At 46.3% G+C, this 15172-nt stretch overlaps 1 protein-coding gene across 1 annotated transcript; it reads left to right on the top strand.

Annotated features, from left to right (window-relative positions):
- Nucleotides 1–353: 353 nt before the first annotated feature.
- LOC145946482 (uncharacterized) lies at nucleotides 354–5416 on the top strand. Its single transcript, XM_083056093.1, has 3 exons — nucleotides 354–2689; nucleotides 2754–3692; nucleotides 3781–5416. The coding sequence occupies exons 1-3, from the start codon at nucleotides 354–356 to the stop codon at nucleotides 5414–5416; spliced, it is 4911 nt and encodes a 1636-aa protein (XP_082912219.1).
- The last annotated feature ends 9756 nt before the right edge of the window (nucleotides 5417–15172 follow it).

Below are 15172 nucleotides of genomic sequence, written 5' to 3'. Positions count from 1 at the left end.
CATCGGCGCGAGCCTTCACCGCGCCGCGCGCGTCTCGCCTACAAGCGCGAGCCCTCGCCGCGTCGCGCACGTCTCGCCCATCGGCGCGAGCCTTCACCGCGCCGCGCGCGGCTCGCCTACAAGCGCGAGCCCTCGCCGCGTCGCGCACGTCTCGCCCATAGGCGCGAGCCCACGCCGCGCCGCGCGCGTCTCACCTACAAGCGCGAGTCCTCTTCGCTACGCGCACGTCTCGTCCAGCGGCGTGAAAACTTGTCGACCCGCGCGCTTCTTGTCCACCGCGCCTACAAGTCTGATCTGCTGACTGCTCCGCAAGGGGATAACGGAGCGTGTGGTCCTTCCTAACGTTCTTCGCGATGGACCTTGCAATCAAGAAACAGATGTACACCGCCGGCCTGATCGAGAGGTTTTGGGAAAACGTTACCAAAAGTGGCAAGGACAAATTAACAAGGTCCTTCCTCACGGCCCGCCTCCAGCTTCTCGAATCGTATTGGGCACGTTTCTGGGAGGTTCACGAGAACCTTTTGGGCTTCGAGGCTATAGACAGGGCCGATTATATGAAGAACGATGTCTTCATCCTGACCGAGGACGGCTATGTGGCAGCAAAATCGCGCATCTCGAGTTTCCTCACTTCGTTGAAGGGCACGGAATCAAGGGATGGAGAGGCAAGCTCCGTCCTCAAACAAATACAACTGCCGAAGATTAATCTGCCGATGTTCAGCGGAGATCAGCTAGCTTGGGAGGGTTTCCGTGACCTCTTCAAGTCCTTGGTTCACGACGTTACGGGTCTTGCCCCTATCCAAAAGCTGCAAAATCTGAAGGCCAGTCTCACGGGAGAGGCTACGGCCGTCGTCGCCAATATGGAAATGTCGACCGAGGGGTACGCGCTCGCATGGGAGGAGCTTACGACCAGGTACGACAATCGCCGTGTGCTCTTGGCAACTCACATGAGAGTGCTGCTCTCGGCGGCTCCGGTCTCGAAATCTTCTGCGGCCGAAATCAACCGCCTGATCAGCGTAGTCAACCAGGCCTCGCGGTCATTTAAAGCGCTGGGTCGTCCGGTGAAGTATTGGGACGACTGGTTCGTCCACATCCTGCTCGAGAAACTCGACTCGGCCACTCGGCTCCTGTGGGAGTCTTCGCAGTCTTCAAGTCAGGAGTTCCCGACTTTCGACGAGCTAAAGGACTTTCTCCTCACCCGAGGTCGTGCTCTGGACGCCGCCAACCCGCGAACCACAGCGACGGTCCCCTCTTCGTCCAAATCGAAGCGGGGCGGTAACAACGGCGAACTCCTCTCACACGCGACGGCTACTGACGCCCACAACAACGGACCCCTGTGCCGTGAGCGGCATGCCTTGCGCACGTGCGCGAAGTTTAAGGACCTCTCTGCCGAACAACGCCGTGAACACGTCCGGAATAAGAAGGCGTGCTTCAATTGCCTTGGACAGGGCCACGTGGTTTCGACCTGCCCGTCGACAAATCGTTGCCGCCAATGCCGCGAGAAACACCATTCGCTACTGCATCGCGCGATCTCCGAGGGCACCTCGACGTCGAAGTCCACTCCGGTCTCGTCCGAGACACCCTCTTCCGAGGAGATGCCTGCACTCTCAGAGGAAACCGCCAAAGTAGCTGCGCTATCAACCTCTACGTCCGCCATGGTGCTCCTGGCGACCGCGATGGTTACACTGACCGGTGACTCGGGCCGAACAATTACAGTCCGAGCATTACTGGACTCAGGTTCGGAGGCGTCCTTCGTGTCCGAGCGAGTGGCGCAACACCTCAGCATACCTCGACGCCGGGTCAACATCACGGTATCGGGGCGATTGCAGGGCGTCACCACAGGTAGAGTGACACACACTGTCTCCATACTGGTCGGCACGGCGCGATCACCGTCGCTGCGGATTGCGGTGCCCAGAGCTCTGGTCCTAGCCAAGCTCACCGCGCTCACGCCAGGTAAACAGATTCCGCGGGGCGTCTGGTCTCATCTACGGAATCTCGAGCTCGCGGACCCAGACTTCGATAGACCTGCTACGGTGGACGCGGTGCTTGGGGCGGACGTCTACGGCATGCTGCTTGAAGGAGAGGTTCAGCGCGGATTGCCCGGTGAACCAGTTGCCCACTCAACAATCTTCGGCTGGGTGCTCATGGGGGCACTCTCGGACGTTTCAGCATCAAACAGTGTGGCCTCTAACCACGTGTTGGCCCTGCCCGATCTTCAAGAAGACCTTCGCCGGTTCTGGGAGCTGGAGGATCTGCCGGACGAGAGGAGGCTTACCCCAGACGAGGAGCGTTGCGAACGGCTGTTCGCGGAGACTCATCGCCGTGATCCAAATGGGAGGTACCTAATACGCCTTCCTCGGAAGGAGACACTGTCGGCGGGAATTGGAGCCTCCCGCCGCGGTGCTTTGCAGATGCTTATTAGCACGGAGCGCCGACTGGAGCGAGACATGGCGCTCAAACGGAAGTACGAGGAGTTTCTCACCTCGTACCTCTCGCTAGGGCACATGGAGCTAGTGCTCACGCAGGAGCAATGCGTCAGGGAAGCATACTACATGCCTCATCACGCAGTAGTCAAGAGCACGGACCCGGACAGCAAAATCAGGGTCGTCTTCAACGCCTCGTTTCGGACTTCGACGGGCGTCTCCTTAAACGACGTATTGCTTCCCGGACCCAAGCTACAAGCGGACCTTTGGTTGGTGCTCTCCCAGTGGCGCCTCTTCCGATTTGCCTTCACGACGGATCGTAAAGATGTTCAGGCAGATCCGCGTGCATCCGGACGACGCCGACCTTCAGAGGATATTATGGCGGGCGGATCCGGAACACGAAGTACGCGACTTCCGGCTCACCACCGTCACGTACGGTACGGCATCGGCGCCGTACCTCGCAATAAGGACCCTACTGCAGCTAGCACAGGACGAAGGTCATCGACATCCGCATGGGACGGCAGTCTTCCGCGCCAACATCTATGTCGACGACATACTCGCAGGGGCGGGTACAATGGAGGAGGCTCTACAGGTCCGGAAGCAGACAGTGGACCTTCTCGAGGCGAGAGGCTTCCGCCTCAGCAAATGGGCGAGCTCACACCCACAGCTATGCCCGGACGGGGACCAGGCGGAGCGGCTCTTCATGGCGACCGAGGGCGTAAGTACCCTAGGCGTCATCTGGGCCCCCGCGGAAGACTCACTGCGGCTCCGGGCGGTTCCAAGGCTGACGTCCACCAAGGATCCCACCAAGCGCTCGGTTCTGTCGGACGTGGCGAAGCTCTTCGACCCGGCGGGCTGGACGGCCCCGGTGCTCGTCGCAGCCAAAGTTTTTCTTCAGGACCTCTGGATGGTCGGCTTAGAATGGGATCATAAGTTACCACCACTTTTGTACGAGCGCTGGCTCAGGTTTACATCTTCGTTGTCGGACCTGGACCACGTGATAATTCCCCGCTGGACAGGCGTCTCCAACCGCTTGGAACTCCATGGGTTCTCGGACGCGTCGGAGAGAACGTACGCTGCGGTGGTCTACATGAGGGGACGCGGACTATCCAACACCTGGCAGGCGAGTCTCCTTGTCGCAAAGACTAAGATGGCCCCAATCAAACCAGTCTCTATACCCAGACTGGAGCTGTGCGGCGCCCTGCTAGCCGCACACCTACTGAAGAGGATAGCGATTGGCCTCGATGTCGCTGATGGTGACCTCCATGCCTGGTGCGATGCCAAGGTCGTACCTGCCTGGCTGCGCAACCACCCATCACGCTGGAAGCCATTTGTCGCAAACCGGGTGGCCGCCATTCAGGAGCTGGTGCCTGCTGAGCGATGGCGTCACGTTCCCACGAGAGAACCCCGCGGACTTAGCTACACGGGGAATCACGCCGTCCGAGCTGGCGGAACTTCGTCTCTGGAGCGGCCCGCCATGGCTGGAGGATTCTGACGATTCCTGGCCAACAGAGGCGCCCGCCGACCAGGAGGAACACGAGGAGCGGCGCACCTTTGCGGTCACGGAGGATCGTCCGGATTCGGGGAACGAGCTACTCGCACGGTTCTCTTCCCTTTACAGGTTGATTCGAGTCTCAGCCTATTGCCTCAGATTTCTGCGGGACGGACCGGAGACGAGGACCCCGCACCTCTCCGCCGCCGAGTTAGGAAGCTGCCGTCTACGGTGGCTACGGATAGCCCAGCAACAGGACTACGCGAACGAGATTGAGGCCCTCACACGCGGCGATTCCCTGCCCCGCCGGTCATCACTCCGGGCACTAAGGCCTATCCTGAGCCCTGAGGGGCTAATCCGAGTCGGCAGTCGTCTTGAGCACTCGCCGCTGGCCTTTGAAGAGAAACACCCGATCATTCTGGCCAAAACGAACCATCTCTCGCTGCTGCTCGTCCGCGACGCTCACCATCGGACCCTTCATGGCGGTCCGCAGATGACTCGCAGTGTGCTTGCCCGGCGATATTGGATCATCCACGCCAACACGCTGATTCGAGCCGTGATTCACGGTTGCGTGAAATGTGCGCGCTTCCGAGGCGTGACTGCCCAGCAGCAAATGGGACAACTGCCAGCCGATCGCGTGCGAGAAGCGAGACCTTTTTGGTCCACCGGTGTGGACTATGCCGGGCCGATCCAATTTCGGGCCTCGAAAGGGCGAGGGATCAGAACCACCAAGGGCTACATCTGCCTCTTCGTGTGCATGGCCACAAGGGCGGTGCACCTGGAAGCAGTCTCGGACCTATCATCGGCTTCGTTCCTTGCTGCCTTCCGGCGCTTTGTCGCTAGACGCGGTCGCTGCGCCCGACTGGCCAGCGACAATGGGACCAACTTCCGGGGGGCCGACCGGGAGCTCCGCGAGATGTTCGACTCAGCAGCAGACTTTTACCAGGAATGCCAGAAACAGCTGGCATCCAACGGGACGGAGTGGTCGTTCATTCCCCCCTCGGCCCCGCACTTCGGCGGTCTGTGGGAGGCCGGGGTCAAGTCGACGAAATACCACCTCCGAAGGGTCCTAGGAGACCACTTCCTGACGTACGAGGAGCTTTCGACACTATTCTGCCAGGTGGAGGCCTGCCTCAACTCGAGGCCCCTTCACCCGATGAGCGTTGATCCGGCGGATCTCACCGCGTTCACACCAGGGCACCTTCTACTGGGGGAGGCGCCAATCAACGTGCCTGAGCCCCCTAGCAACTCAGACGGCGTTGGACCTTCCCGACTTCGAGGGCAGCTGATAACCACCATGCGAGACCATTTCTGGTTCCGGTGGTCCAAGGAGTACCTGCTGCACCTACAGCAACCCACCTGGGCAAGTGGAGAGACCGGGCGGCCAACCTCGAACCCGGAACCCTGGTCCTCATCAAGGATGAGCTACTGCCGCCAGCGAAGTGGCCTCTTGGGAGGATTCGCGAGGTGCACCCTGGAAGCGACGGATTGGTCCGCGTCGTGACGGTGGAGACAGCCTCTTCCCGTCTCACGCGGCCCATCACTAAGATCTGTCCGCTTCCGGGGTTGCGAGCACCCTAGGAACGCGCGGATGCCGCCACCAGACCATACGACCGCGGCGTACGGCGGGCGGCGCAGTTCACTTCCCTCTGTTTCGTCCCACGGACGAGGCGGGCGGGATGTTGGGCTGCGGACCGGGCCCGTAACCGCCGCGGTTACTTGCCTGAATTTCGAAGCCTCGAAGGCTTCGCGGAACAACAGCTTTTTCTTGTGAATTCTGCGGGCCCCCTTGCCCTTGAGTAATCAAAGACTTAGGGCGAGGAACGGGACCTGCCGAATTTGCTTTGTGGTCGAATTCAGTCTCGTTAGAGAACGCGATCGAATTCGAGTTGTTAAGAGCGACATTAAAGAAAGGACGAGAGTGAGAGAGAGAGAGAGAGAGAGAGAGAGAGAGAGAGAGAGAGAGAGAGAGAGAGAGAGAGAGAGAGTGTGTGTGATACGCGAGTGCGCTAAACCTCGAGTGCAAAAATCGAAGATCTGAAGCCCCCTGTGGTGCAGGGATACGCGATACCCGCGAAAGACAACCGCATCCGAACCTCCAACCGAGCAGACTTTGTGATCGGAGAAGCGAGAACAATAATATTTTAATTTATAAATATTGTTGAACATTTTATTTTTTTTGTTCTCTATTTTGTACTATATAATGCACAACGTACATATTGTTGCTTAACGGAAACCGCGAAAAGGTGGTGGTTTCTTCCGTCAAAAAATTTAAAATATGTCGACATTATTAATACTAATATTATTAAGTTAATGTCCTAAGAAAGCTTGTTAATAAAATATTAATATAAATAAATAAATAATAAAATAATAAAAATAAATAAAATAAAATATATGAAATGAATAAAAAAAATAATATAAAAAGTCAATTAATTAATCAAAACTCAGCTTCCCAATATATTTGAACATATAAATTTAATATATATTATAATATATTTTAATTAATTATTTCAGACATTATTTTTTGTTAAGTATTTCGATGTATTTCAATCATTATATTTGCATCGCGCATGTAATCGATTTCTTGCGAAAGTCGTGTACCGTTCGATTTTGATTCTCGACAAGCCGTGTTAACTTTTTTTGCGCGTCTCGATTGTCTTACCGCGCGTCTCGTCTTACCAAACAGCTCTCGAATCAGCTGTTCGGCACAATAATAATCTAGCGACTGATTTTTGACATCTATGTTCTCCGAAATTCGTTGAATCAGCTCTAGATCGTTTTATCATAAACATCTCTCGTTTTCGAGCCATTCGTTTTTTATCAATCTCGAGCTAATTCGTATTTTGTGAGTCGCATATTGTGATATATTATTCGCGTTTTCGCTTTAACAAGTAGTATAAAGTGACTGTGTAAAAATATGTGTGCTGAATTGTCGAAATCTCGAAAAGCTCGTAAGCGAAGTTTTTCAGAAGCTTGGGTTACTGACGACCGATACAAATCTTGGGTACTTAAAGTATCATCTGATAATAGTCTTTATTTTATTGTAGTATATGCAATAAAACTTTTTTGTGCAATTCAACATACATATCAAGACATGCTGACTCCGCGTATCATAAAAATAATATTAAAAAGAATACATTATCATCTGATAATAATAGTAATAATGATGTCGAGATACCAATGAAAAAATTTCGTAAATCAATATTTAAAAAAGATTGGTTAAATAATGAAGAATTTAAACTTTGGTTGCGTGAAGTGCCACATGACGAAAGTTTATTTTTTTGTTTGATTTGCGATAAATCTATCGCTGGTGATTTATCGCAAATCCATCGTCATGCAGAATCTCAAACACATATAAATATATATAAAAAATATGTAGAAGAAAATCGATCAAATTTAGAAGATTTAAATATGCAAACTAATGAATCTTTTTTGCCATTAAATGAGCGTAAAAAATCCGCGGAAATCCGATATGCAGCTTTAATTGCTGATAAAAAATTTCTTTTCAAAATGCGAAAGAGATTCTTACATTTTTTCAACAAATAGAAGATCCTGACGTATTAAAAATTAATGAGCATGAGTCGAACGAAATGTGAAAGCATTATTACAAACGTTCTGTGTCCGGTTGAAACGGATCGTGTCGTCAATAAGATTCAAAATACAAAGTTTTCAGTTTTTATTGACGAAATATCGGATATATCTAAATATCTAGTAAATGGATGACTTTTTTTGTCCGATTCGTTGATTCGGAGACATAAGATGTTCGCTCGCAATTAGTCAAATTAATCAATATTGATGCCAAAGATTCAAGCGCAGAAAAGTTGTTTCAGGCATTTAAATATGAAATGTGGAAATTGCAAATACCATTTCCAAATATTGTTGCCTTGTCGTGCGATAATGCATCTGTTACGACAGGGAAATATTCATCGTTTAAAAAAAAGTTGAAAGAAATATGTCCACGTATTTTAACTTTTACATGCCCTTGCCAATCCGCTGCATTAGGCAACGGGAGCGTCTCATTTGACCACGTTGTTATTGACCACAGATACTTTCGACCACGTTGCAATTGACCATGTTGCTATTGACCACGTTGCGATTGACACGAATCTCTTCAAATAAATTAATGAGTGTTGATAATTCCATCACAGATCATAAGATTCTATTAGCGGAGACTATAATATTGAACTCTCGCTTAAAAGATTCTTATGCTTTGTAAATGGATTTCATCCTGAAATTTGATGCAAACTGGATCCCTGGTTTAAAAATTAGTAGCAATCTGTTTCTTTCATCTACTTAAAATTAAAATAAACATAATATAAGATTAATAGACAGTGTTACATCATCAGATCTTGTTTCTACTATCTATCCAATATAATTGTCATCATCACATTTCATTCTTTCTTTAAATTGAAGTAAGTAAATACTTAAGCACATTATCTGATGTCGTTACACAATAGTTATCCCAGCACTGTTATATGTTGCCTATACGCAAAAATGTGTATTATTATTTGTAGCGTAAAGTTCTTATTGTAAATAAAAGAGCTTCATTAACTTGAAAATTATTAGACTTATATTGCACATACGTACTCCTTAATACAAATTATAAATGTTTTTTATTTTTTATATATCGCTAGTAAATTAATCAACAGGATAGTTAAATTAATCGACCACACTAGCCAATGAATTTGTCTAAGTTATGACTTTATCGACCATATGGTTGTGGTCTTTATAAAGTATAACTTGAAATTATTAATTACAAATTTTTTCTTAAGTGAGAAAAATATTGGTCCGAAAGTCGCTGAATCGGGAATCGAACCCGAGTCTTTCGCTTTCCGGGCGACTGCTCTTACCTCTAAGCTATTCAGACCCTTCGAAACAATACTTCTCTCTTTTTGCTTTTACATAGTATTTGTAAATAACGCCTTGTATATCCGCCGGCGTATACTAAACAGTTGGAAAATCATCTATACGGGTAGGCTCCATGATTAGGTCCAGGAGCAAATTTAAATATGTTGATATGAAAGACTCGGGTTCGATTCCCGATTCAGCGACTTTCGGACCAATATTTTTCTCACTTAAGAAAAAATTTGTAATTAATAATTTCAAGTTATACTTTATAAAGACCACAACCATATGGTCGATAAAGTCATAACTTAGACAAATTCATTGGCTAGTGTGGTCGATTAATTTAACTACCCTGTTGATTAATTTACTAGCGATATATAAAAAATAAAAAACATTTAAATTTGCTCCTGGACCTAATCATGGAGCCTACCCGTATAGATGATTTTCCAACTGTTTAGTATACGCCGGCGGATATACAAGGCGTTATTTACAAATAACTATATAAAAGCAAAAAGAGAGAAGTATTGTTTCGAAGGGTCTGAATAGCTTAGAGGTAAGAGCAGTCGCCCGGAAAGCGAAAGACTCGGGTTCGATTCCCGATTCAGCGACTTTCAAACCAATATTTTTCTCACTTAAGAAAAAATTTGTAATTAATAATTTCAAGTTATACTTTATAAAGACCACAACCATATGGTCGATAAAGTCATAATTTAGACAAATTCATTGGCTAGTGTGGTCGATTAATTTAACTACCCTGTTGACAAATTATAAAGACATAACAAATATTCTCGCTTTTAATTAAAATGTGTCTAATTATATATACATCATCCAAGAACTTGTCCAGTGTTTCCAAGTATCCAAGCTCTTTTATGTTAACGAAGAATACTTACTGAATGTCATTCCGTAGGAAGAGCAAAATCTCACAATCTCACAAAGATGTTTGTTAGTGAAAACATGCAATAAAATATTGACAGGGACATACGTGAGATTAAGATATCTATCGTGTGTGTTGTAGGCAAAGTAGAGAAACTATAGTCTGTTAGAATAGATTTTTTATTTATATATAGCTCCTTTATTGTATATACGCTGTGTTTTACGTATGATATATTGTCCGTGAACAATTAATAATTGTACGGTACTTTTCTTACACATAAAGTCTCACGATCTCGTGACACGAAATTTTAAGTGCAAAAGAATACAATACAATTATTAATTGTTTACGAATATATCATATGCAAAATACAGATATACAACAGAATAAAATTATTTATCAGTAATCAAGATAGTTTAACAAAGCATTTTTCTACATAACTTACTGTATCTCAAGTAGCAAACTGACGTCATTAAACGTTAAAATAACGTCAGTTTGACGACCAGTGAAGTCATGCAATATCAGAGATTCATGACAGATATATTCTAACCTTACATATATCATTGTCGGTCGGTATTTATAGTGGGTTCTTATATTTAAGACCGTCTTAAGTATGTCTTAAGTATGTCTTAAGATGTCATAAACTTATTACGCTTTATTAGCATCTTAAGACATTGCTAAAAGATGATCTTGAAATAAGAACGGACTATGAATACAGCTATTTTAATATGTTATTTAATTAATTTTTATTGCAAGAATGTCTTGCTGTATTAGCGTCACTTTTCACAAATATTGTCAACCGTGTTTGAGAGAATGTTCCTTATTCACCATCATATCCACCAATATTGGCAGGATGTTCTTGATTTTGTTGGATATGCAGCACTGATATCTCTCTTCAATTTTGAATTTGAACCATTTCATGGGGCATACCTCATGTCGATGGTTACGCTTTTACCGATTAAAATCATTGGCTTAGCTTAATGATTTGACAGTGCATGAAGAACTTGTTCATTACGTAAAATGAAATTAACTACATTGAATAGATTAAATAGATAAAAGATGAATTTCTAAGCATCTTGTTATTGATTTGAGAAGAAATCAGCGTCTCCACAAACAATCAAAACTTTAAACATCCCTAATGGAACACGTCGTTTGTGCAGAATTTTCTCGGTTGATCCAAATATTTGCCAGCAAATAAACCCAATTATGCCCTAAGAAAATTGAGATTTGTTGCTGATCAGATTTTTACTAATCGTAAACAATCGCAACGTGGTCAATTGCAACGTGGTTAATCGCAACGTGGTCAATTGCAACGTGATCAATCGCAACGTGCTCAAATGCGACGCGTGATCATGAACAACGTGGTCAAATGCAACGTGGTCAAATGCAACGTGGTCAATCGCAACGTGGTCAATCGCAACGTGGTCAAATGCAACGCGTGGTCAATCGCAACGTGATCAATCGCGACGCGTGATCAATAACAACGTGGTCAAATGCAACGTGGTCAATTGCAACGTGGTCAAATGCAACGTGGTCAATCGCAACGTGGTCAATCGCTACGTGGTCAAATGCAACGCGTGATCAAACGCAACGTGGTCAATCGCGACGTAGTAAAATGCGACGCGTGGTCAAACGCAACGTGGTCAAATGCAACGCGTGATCAATCGCAAGGTGGTCAATCGCAACGTGGTCAAATGCAACGTGGTCAAACGCAAAAGTATCTGTGGTCAATAATAATGTGGTCAAACGACTCCCACTCATTAGCAACACATACAGCATGTAAAAAGATACCTGCATACTGCGATAAATTTATAAAAAAATTGCTAATTATTTGAGCAGCAGCCCAAAACTTACAGCAATTTTCAGTGAATTTTGTAAATGTTTCCAAGAAACAAATCACAAAATATTAAAATTATGTTATACACGCTGGCTGTCTCATTATTTAAGTGTCGAACGACTTCTTGAATCTTGGGATACAATTATACATTTTCTTACCGAAATGGTTGCAAGCGAAAAAAAAATTCTGGAGAATATTTACTGTTTATGATGAACAACGTAGAAATAAAAGCTTATTTTCTTTTTTTTAAATATACTTTAAATTTTTTAAATGCATTTAATGCATTTTTCCAAGCATTAGAAACCAGAATCCATTTATTACAAGTGTTACGTCCGGCGGACTCCACGATTCCTTTCTTTCCCACGACCAAGGCGAAGTTTGTTGTTTGGTAAATAAAAAAGGAAGAAAAGAGATAATAATAATCTAAGCGGCACGTATATAATAAAACGAAAACCTGCCCAGCGAAACGGACAGCTGCAGATATCGTGAGCGACCGATAAATATTACAAAATCGATAAATACAAAAGACCAGGCGGAAAGATGCCGAAAGCGGATTCTTGCCGACACCCTCGCGAATAATAAGTTAAAATCACAAATCGGGAAAACACAACGATGGCGAGAACGCGCCGAAAGCTAATCATTCCCTGGTAAGATTAGGGGAAAACAAATAATGAAAACGAAAGTGTGCGAAATAAGATAGCACACCTGCGGGTATTCTCGCGAGGAAGCGGCGAAAAATATAAAGATTAAAAAGATGCCACACGCATCGCCTCTCAGCAAACAAGCTCTAAGCGGCACGTGAGGGCAATAAAGCGAGAACCCGCCGATAAAAGCGGCACTAACAAACGCCAAATATCGCGATATAGGAAAAACTAACAACAAACACCGCCGCCGATATCGAAATCTCGAGACATCCCCGTTTTTGGAAAGCGAGCTCCAATTCGCAGACGCCAGCACTAAACTTTTGATTTGTCGATCCTTGCAATGCTCCCCATAGAAAGGGAAAGTAAAAATATTAAAAACGTGATTATGAATTTCTATTCGCAGGATTTTGTCAAAAGGCGGAACGGAGGGCGTGAATCAAAAACCGGGATATAAACGCGAACTTCTCTGCGGAGCGACACTTATCGTTCTTCGTCGAACACCTACAATTTTCCTTGCGTTTTCACCGCAACACTTAGTGCGCGAAAGAATTCTCAGTGTGAATTCTCAGTGTGAGATCAGTGTGAACACTCAGTGAGAATTCCGGCATAACATCAATCTGATATACCAGCCAAACCTAGAGGCCCACTGATCCTGAAGCAGGTCGATCTTGCAAACATTCTACGCACGCTATAAGTAGTAAGTAAGCCCCAGAACTTTCGTAACCATATCTCTGTATTCGAAGAGAATAATTCTCGGACCTTTTAAAGAATAATCGTTTATTTCTCAAAACAGAATTATTTATTTCTTTCAAATAAACATTTATTTCTTATCTTTATACTGACAATGAGATCCCACTTCAAAACTCTCACTCTAGAAATCACTCCGGATTCCCTGCACTAAAGGAGCAATCCGTGATTTCTCCCCTCTCTCGAAAACACTCTGCATTCCCGCATTAGCGGAGCAATCCGTGATTTCTTCCCCCCCTCCCGAAATCACTTTGGATTCTCGCGTCAGTGGAGCAATCCGTGATTTCTTCCCTCTCTCCCGAAATCACTTTGGATTCTCGCGTCAGCGGAGCAAACCGTGATTTCTTCCCTCTCTTCCGAAATCACTTTGGATTCCCGCATTAGCGGAGCAATCCGTGATTTCTTCCCTCTCTCCCGAAATCACTTTGGATTCTCGCGTCAGCGGAGCAATCCGTGATTTCTTCCCTCTCTCCCGAAATCACTTTGGGTTCTCGCGTCAGCGGAGCAATCCGTGATTTCTTCCCTCTCTTCCGAAATCACTTTGGATTCTCGCGTCAGCGGAGCAATCCGTGATTTCTTCCCTCTCTCCCGAAATCACTTTGGATTCTCGCGTCAGCGGAGCAAACCGTGATTTCTTCCCTCTCTTCCGAAATCACTTTGGATTCCCGCATTAGCGGAGCAATCCGTGATTTCTTCCTTCTCTCCCGAAATCATTTTGGATTCCCCGCACTAGCGGAGCAATCCGTGATTTCTTCGCTTCCTTCCGAAATCACTCCGGATTCCCCGCACTAGCGGAGTAATCCGTGATTTCCTTTCTTTCTTTCCAAATTTTAATAAACTAAGCGAACAAAGAAATAAATAAGAAAAAAAATATATATATATCTATTATCATTCTACGAGAAGAGAATTTCCAAGAATCATTTTCGCAACCTTCCCCATTTCGGGTACTTTATTTCATTCGCCCTCGTAGTGGACGAACCTAAACGACGACCTTCGCGAGCAGCGGCGAAATCGGCGCGAAACCGTCGTAATAAGCGACAAAAGAAAGTGTTAGCTCGAAATCTGGCGGGCGAAAATTCCGAGGCTACGTGTACGAGTCCACCTAGCATAGAGAAATTACACAGCCACACGAACACCTCCTGATACTGTCCTGCTGTTTCCCCCATTTCCTCACCCGAACATCCGGACAACCCCCGAGTTCCATCTCCGCCGGTAGTCGACCTTACCGACTCTCCGCCAAGTTCTCCCATCCCCCTCGAGCGTCACGAGGAACCGAAACAATCGGAACAATCGCCTCCCCCTCCTTCTCCCTTCGCAACCTCTCACCCAGAGTCGTGTGAGTGTTACAACCTCCACCAACCGGGTGAAATCCCTTATTATTACGCCCCAACGTCTACGCCTTCATCAAGAGGCATGCAAAATCGTGGCCCCACGAAGACGGAGACGAATTCTACCGATGGCTCCTTTCTAATTTCCCTATCCTAGATCTCCCTCTTCCCGAAGGTGTTTACACCTGCGGTCCAGACCATCCCGACGAAGAACAATTCAGCAGAATTGTAGCGGGAAGTCTCCCCGGCACCCTCATCCCTATGTTCACTCCCCTCCATCACAATCCCATATGATTCCCGGTGGATATCCTCAAAGCTCTCCTTTTCCCTCCCACCACCGAGGTCACCGAATTCTAGTAACTACAAACGCACACATGTATACATTATTATTATTTGTTATTTAATTATTAAGATGATGTTAGTATTGTAACAACCAATCGGGACCATAATATATTTAGACAATAAACTCTCCCCCCTTCATATCCCGATTGATGACCTCCGTACTTATGTAACACCCGCGAACCACACACACACACACACACACACACACACACACACACACACACACACACACACACACCTACTTATAGATTAAATCCCGCGTGCGAGTTGAATGTTATTTATGTATCCGTCTTTTTACCTTTTTTATTTTTTTTATATGAATAAAACTTAATTTTATTACGAACTCGCGTTTAATTATTTGATTAACCCGCTCTCATTTCCTCCGTCCTGAGATCGCACTACGGTCCCATCCCGCGCAAAAGAGATTAAATTCTCTTGCCGAAAAGGGACTACCGAGCGAACGCCCTTTAAATAGCGTAAGAGCGATCGTTGACCTATTTGAAGCCTAAACACGTTCGTTCGGCTCGAACAAACGCATTACCTGGCGTTGTTCGACTTAAGTAGTTACGTCCTTCCTTTCGACTCTTCCTTCCTTGAGTCTGGACGTAACACAAGTAAAATCTAAAAATTTTCTTCAAATGTGCAG

The sequence above is a fragment of the Prenolepis imparis genome, unplaced genomic scaffold (assembly GCF_030444845.1).
Source record: "Prenolepis imparis isolate NDT839.2.m4 unplaced genomic scaffold, iyPreImpa1.0 SCAF_16, whole genome shotgun sequence".
NCBI classification, from domain to species: Eukaryota; Metazoa; Arthropoda; class Insecta; order Hymenoptera; family Formicidae; genus Prenolepis; species Prenolepis imparis.
This window is presented reverse-complemented; position numbering and strand designations above follow the sequence as displayed.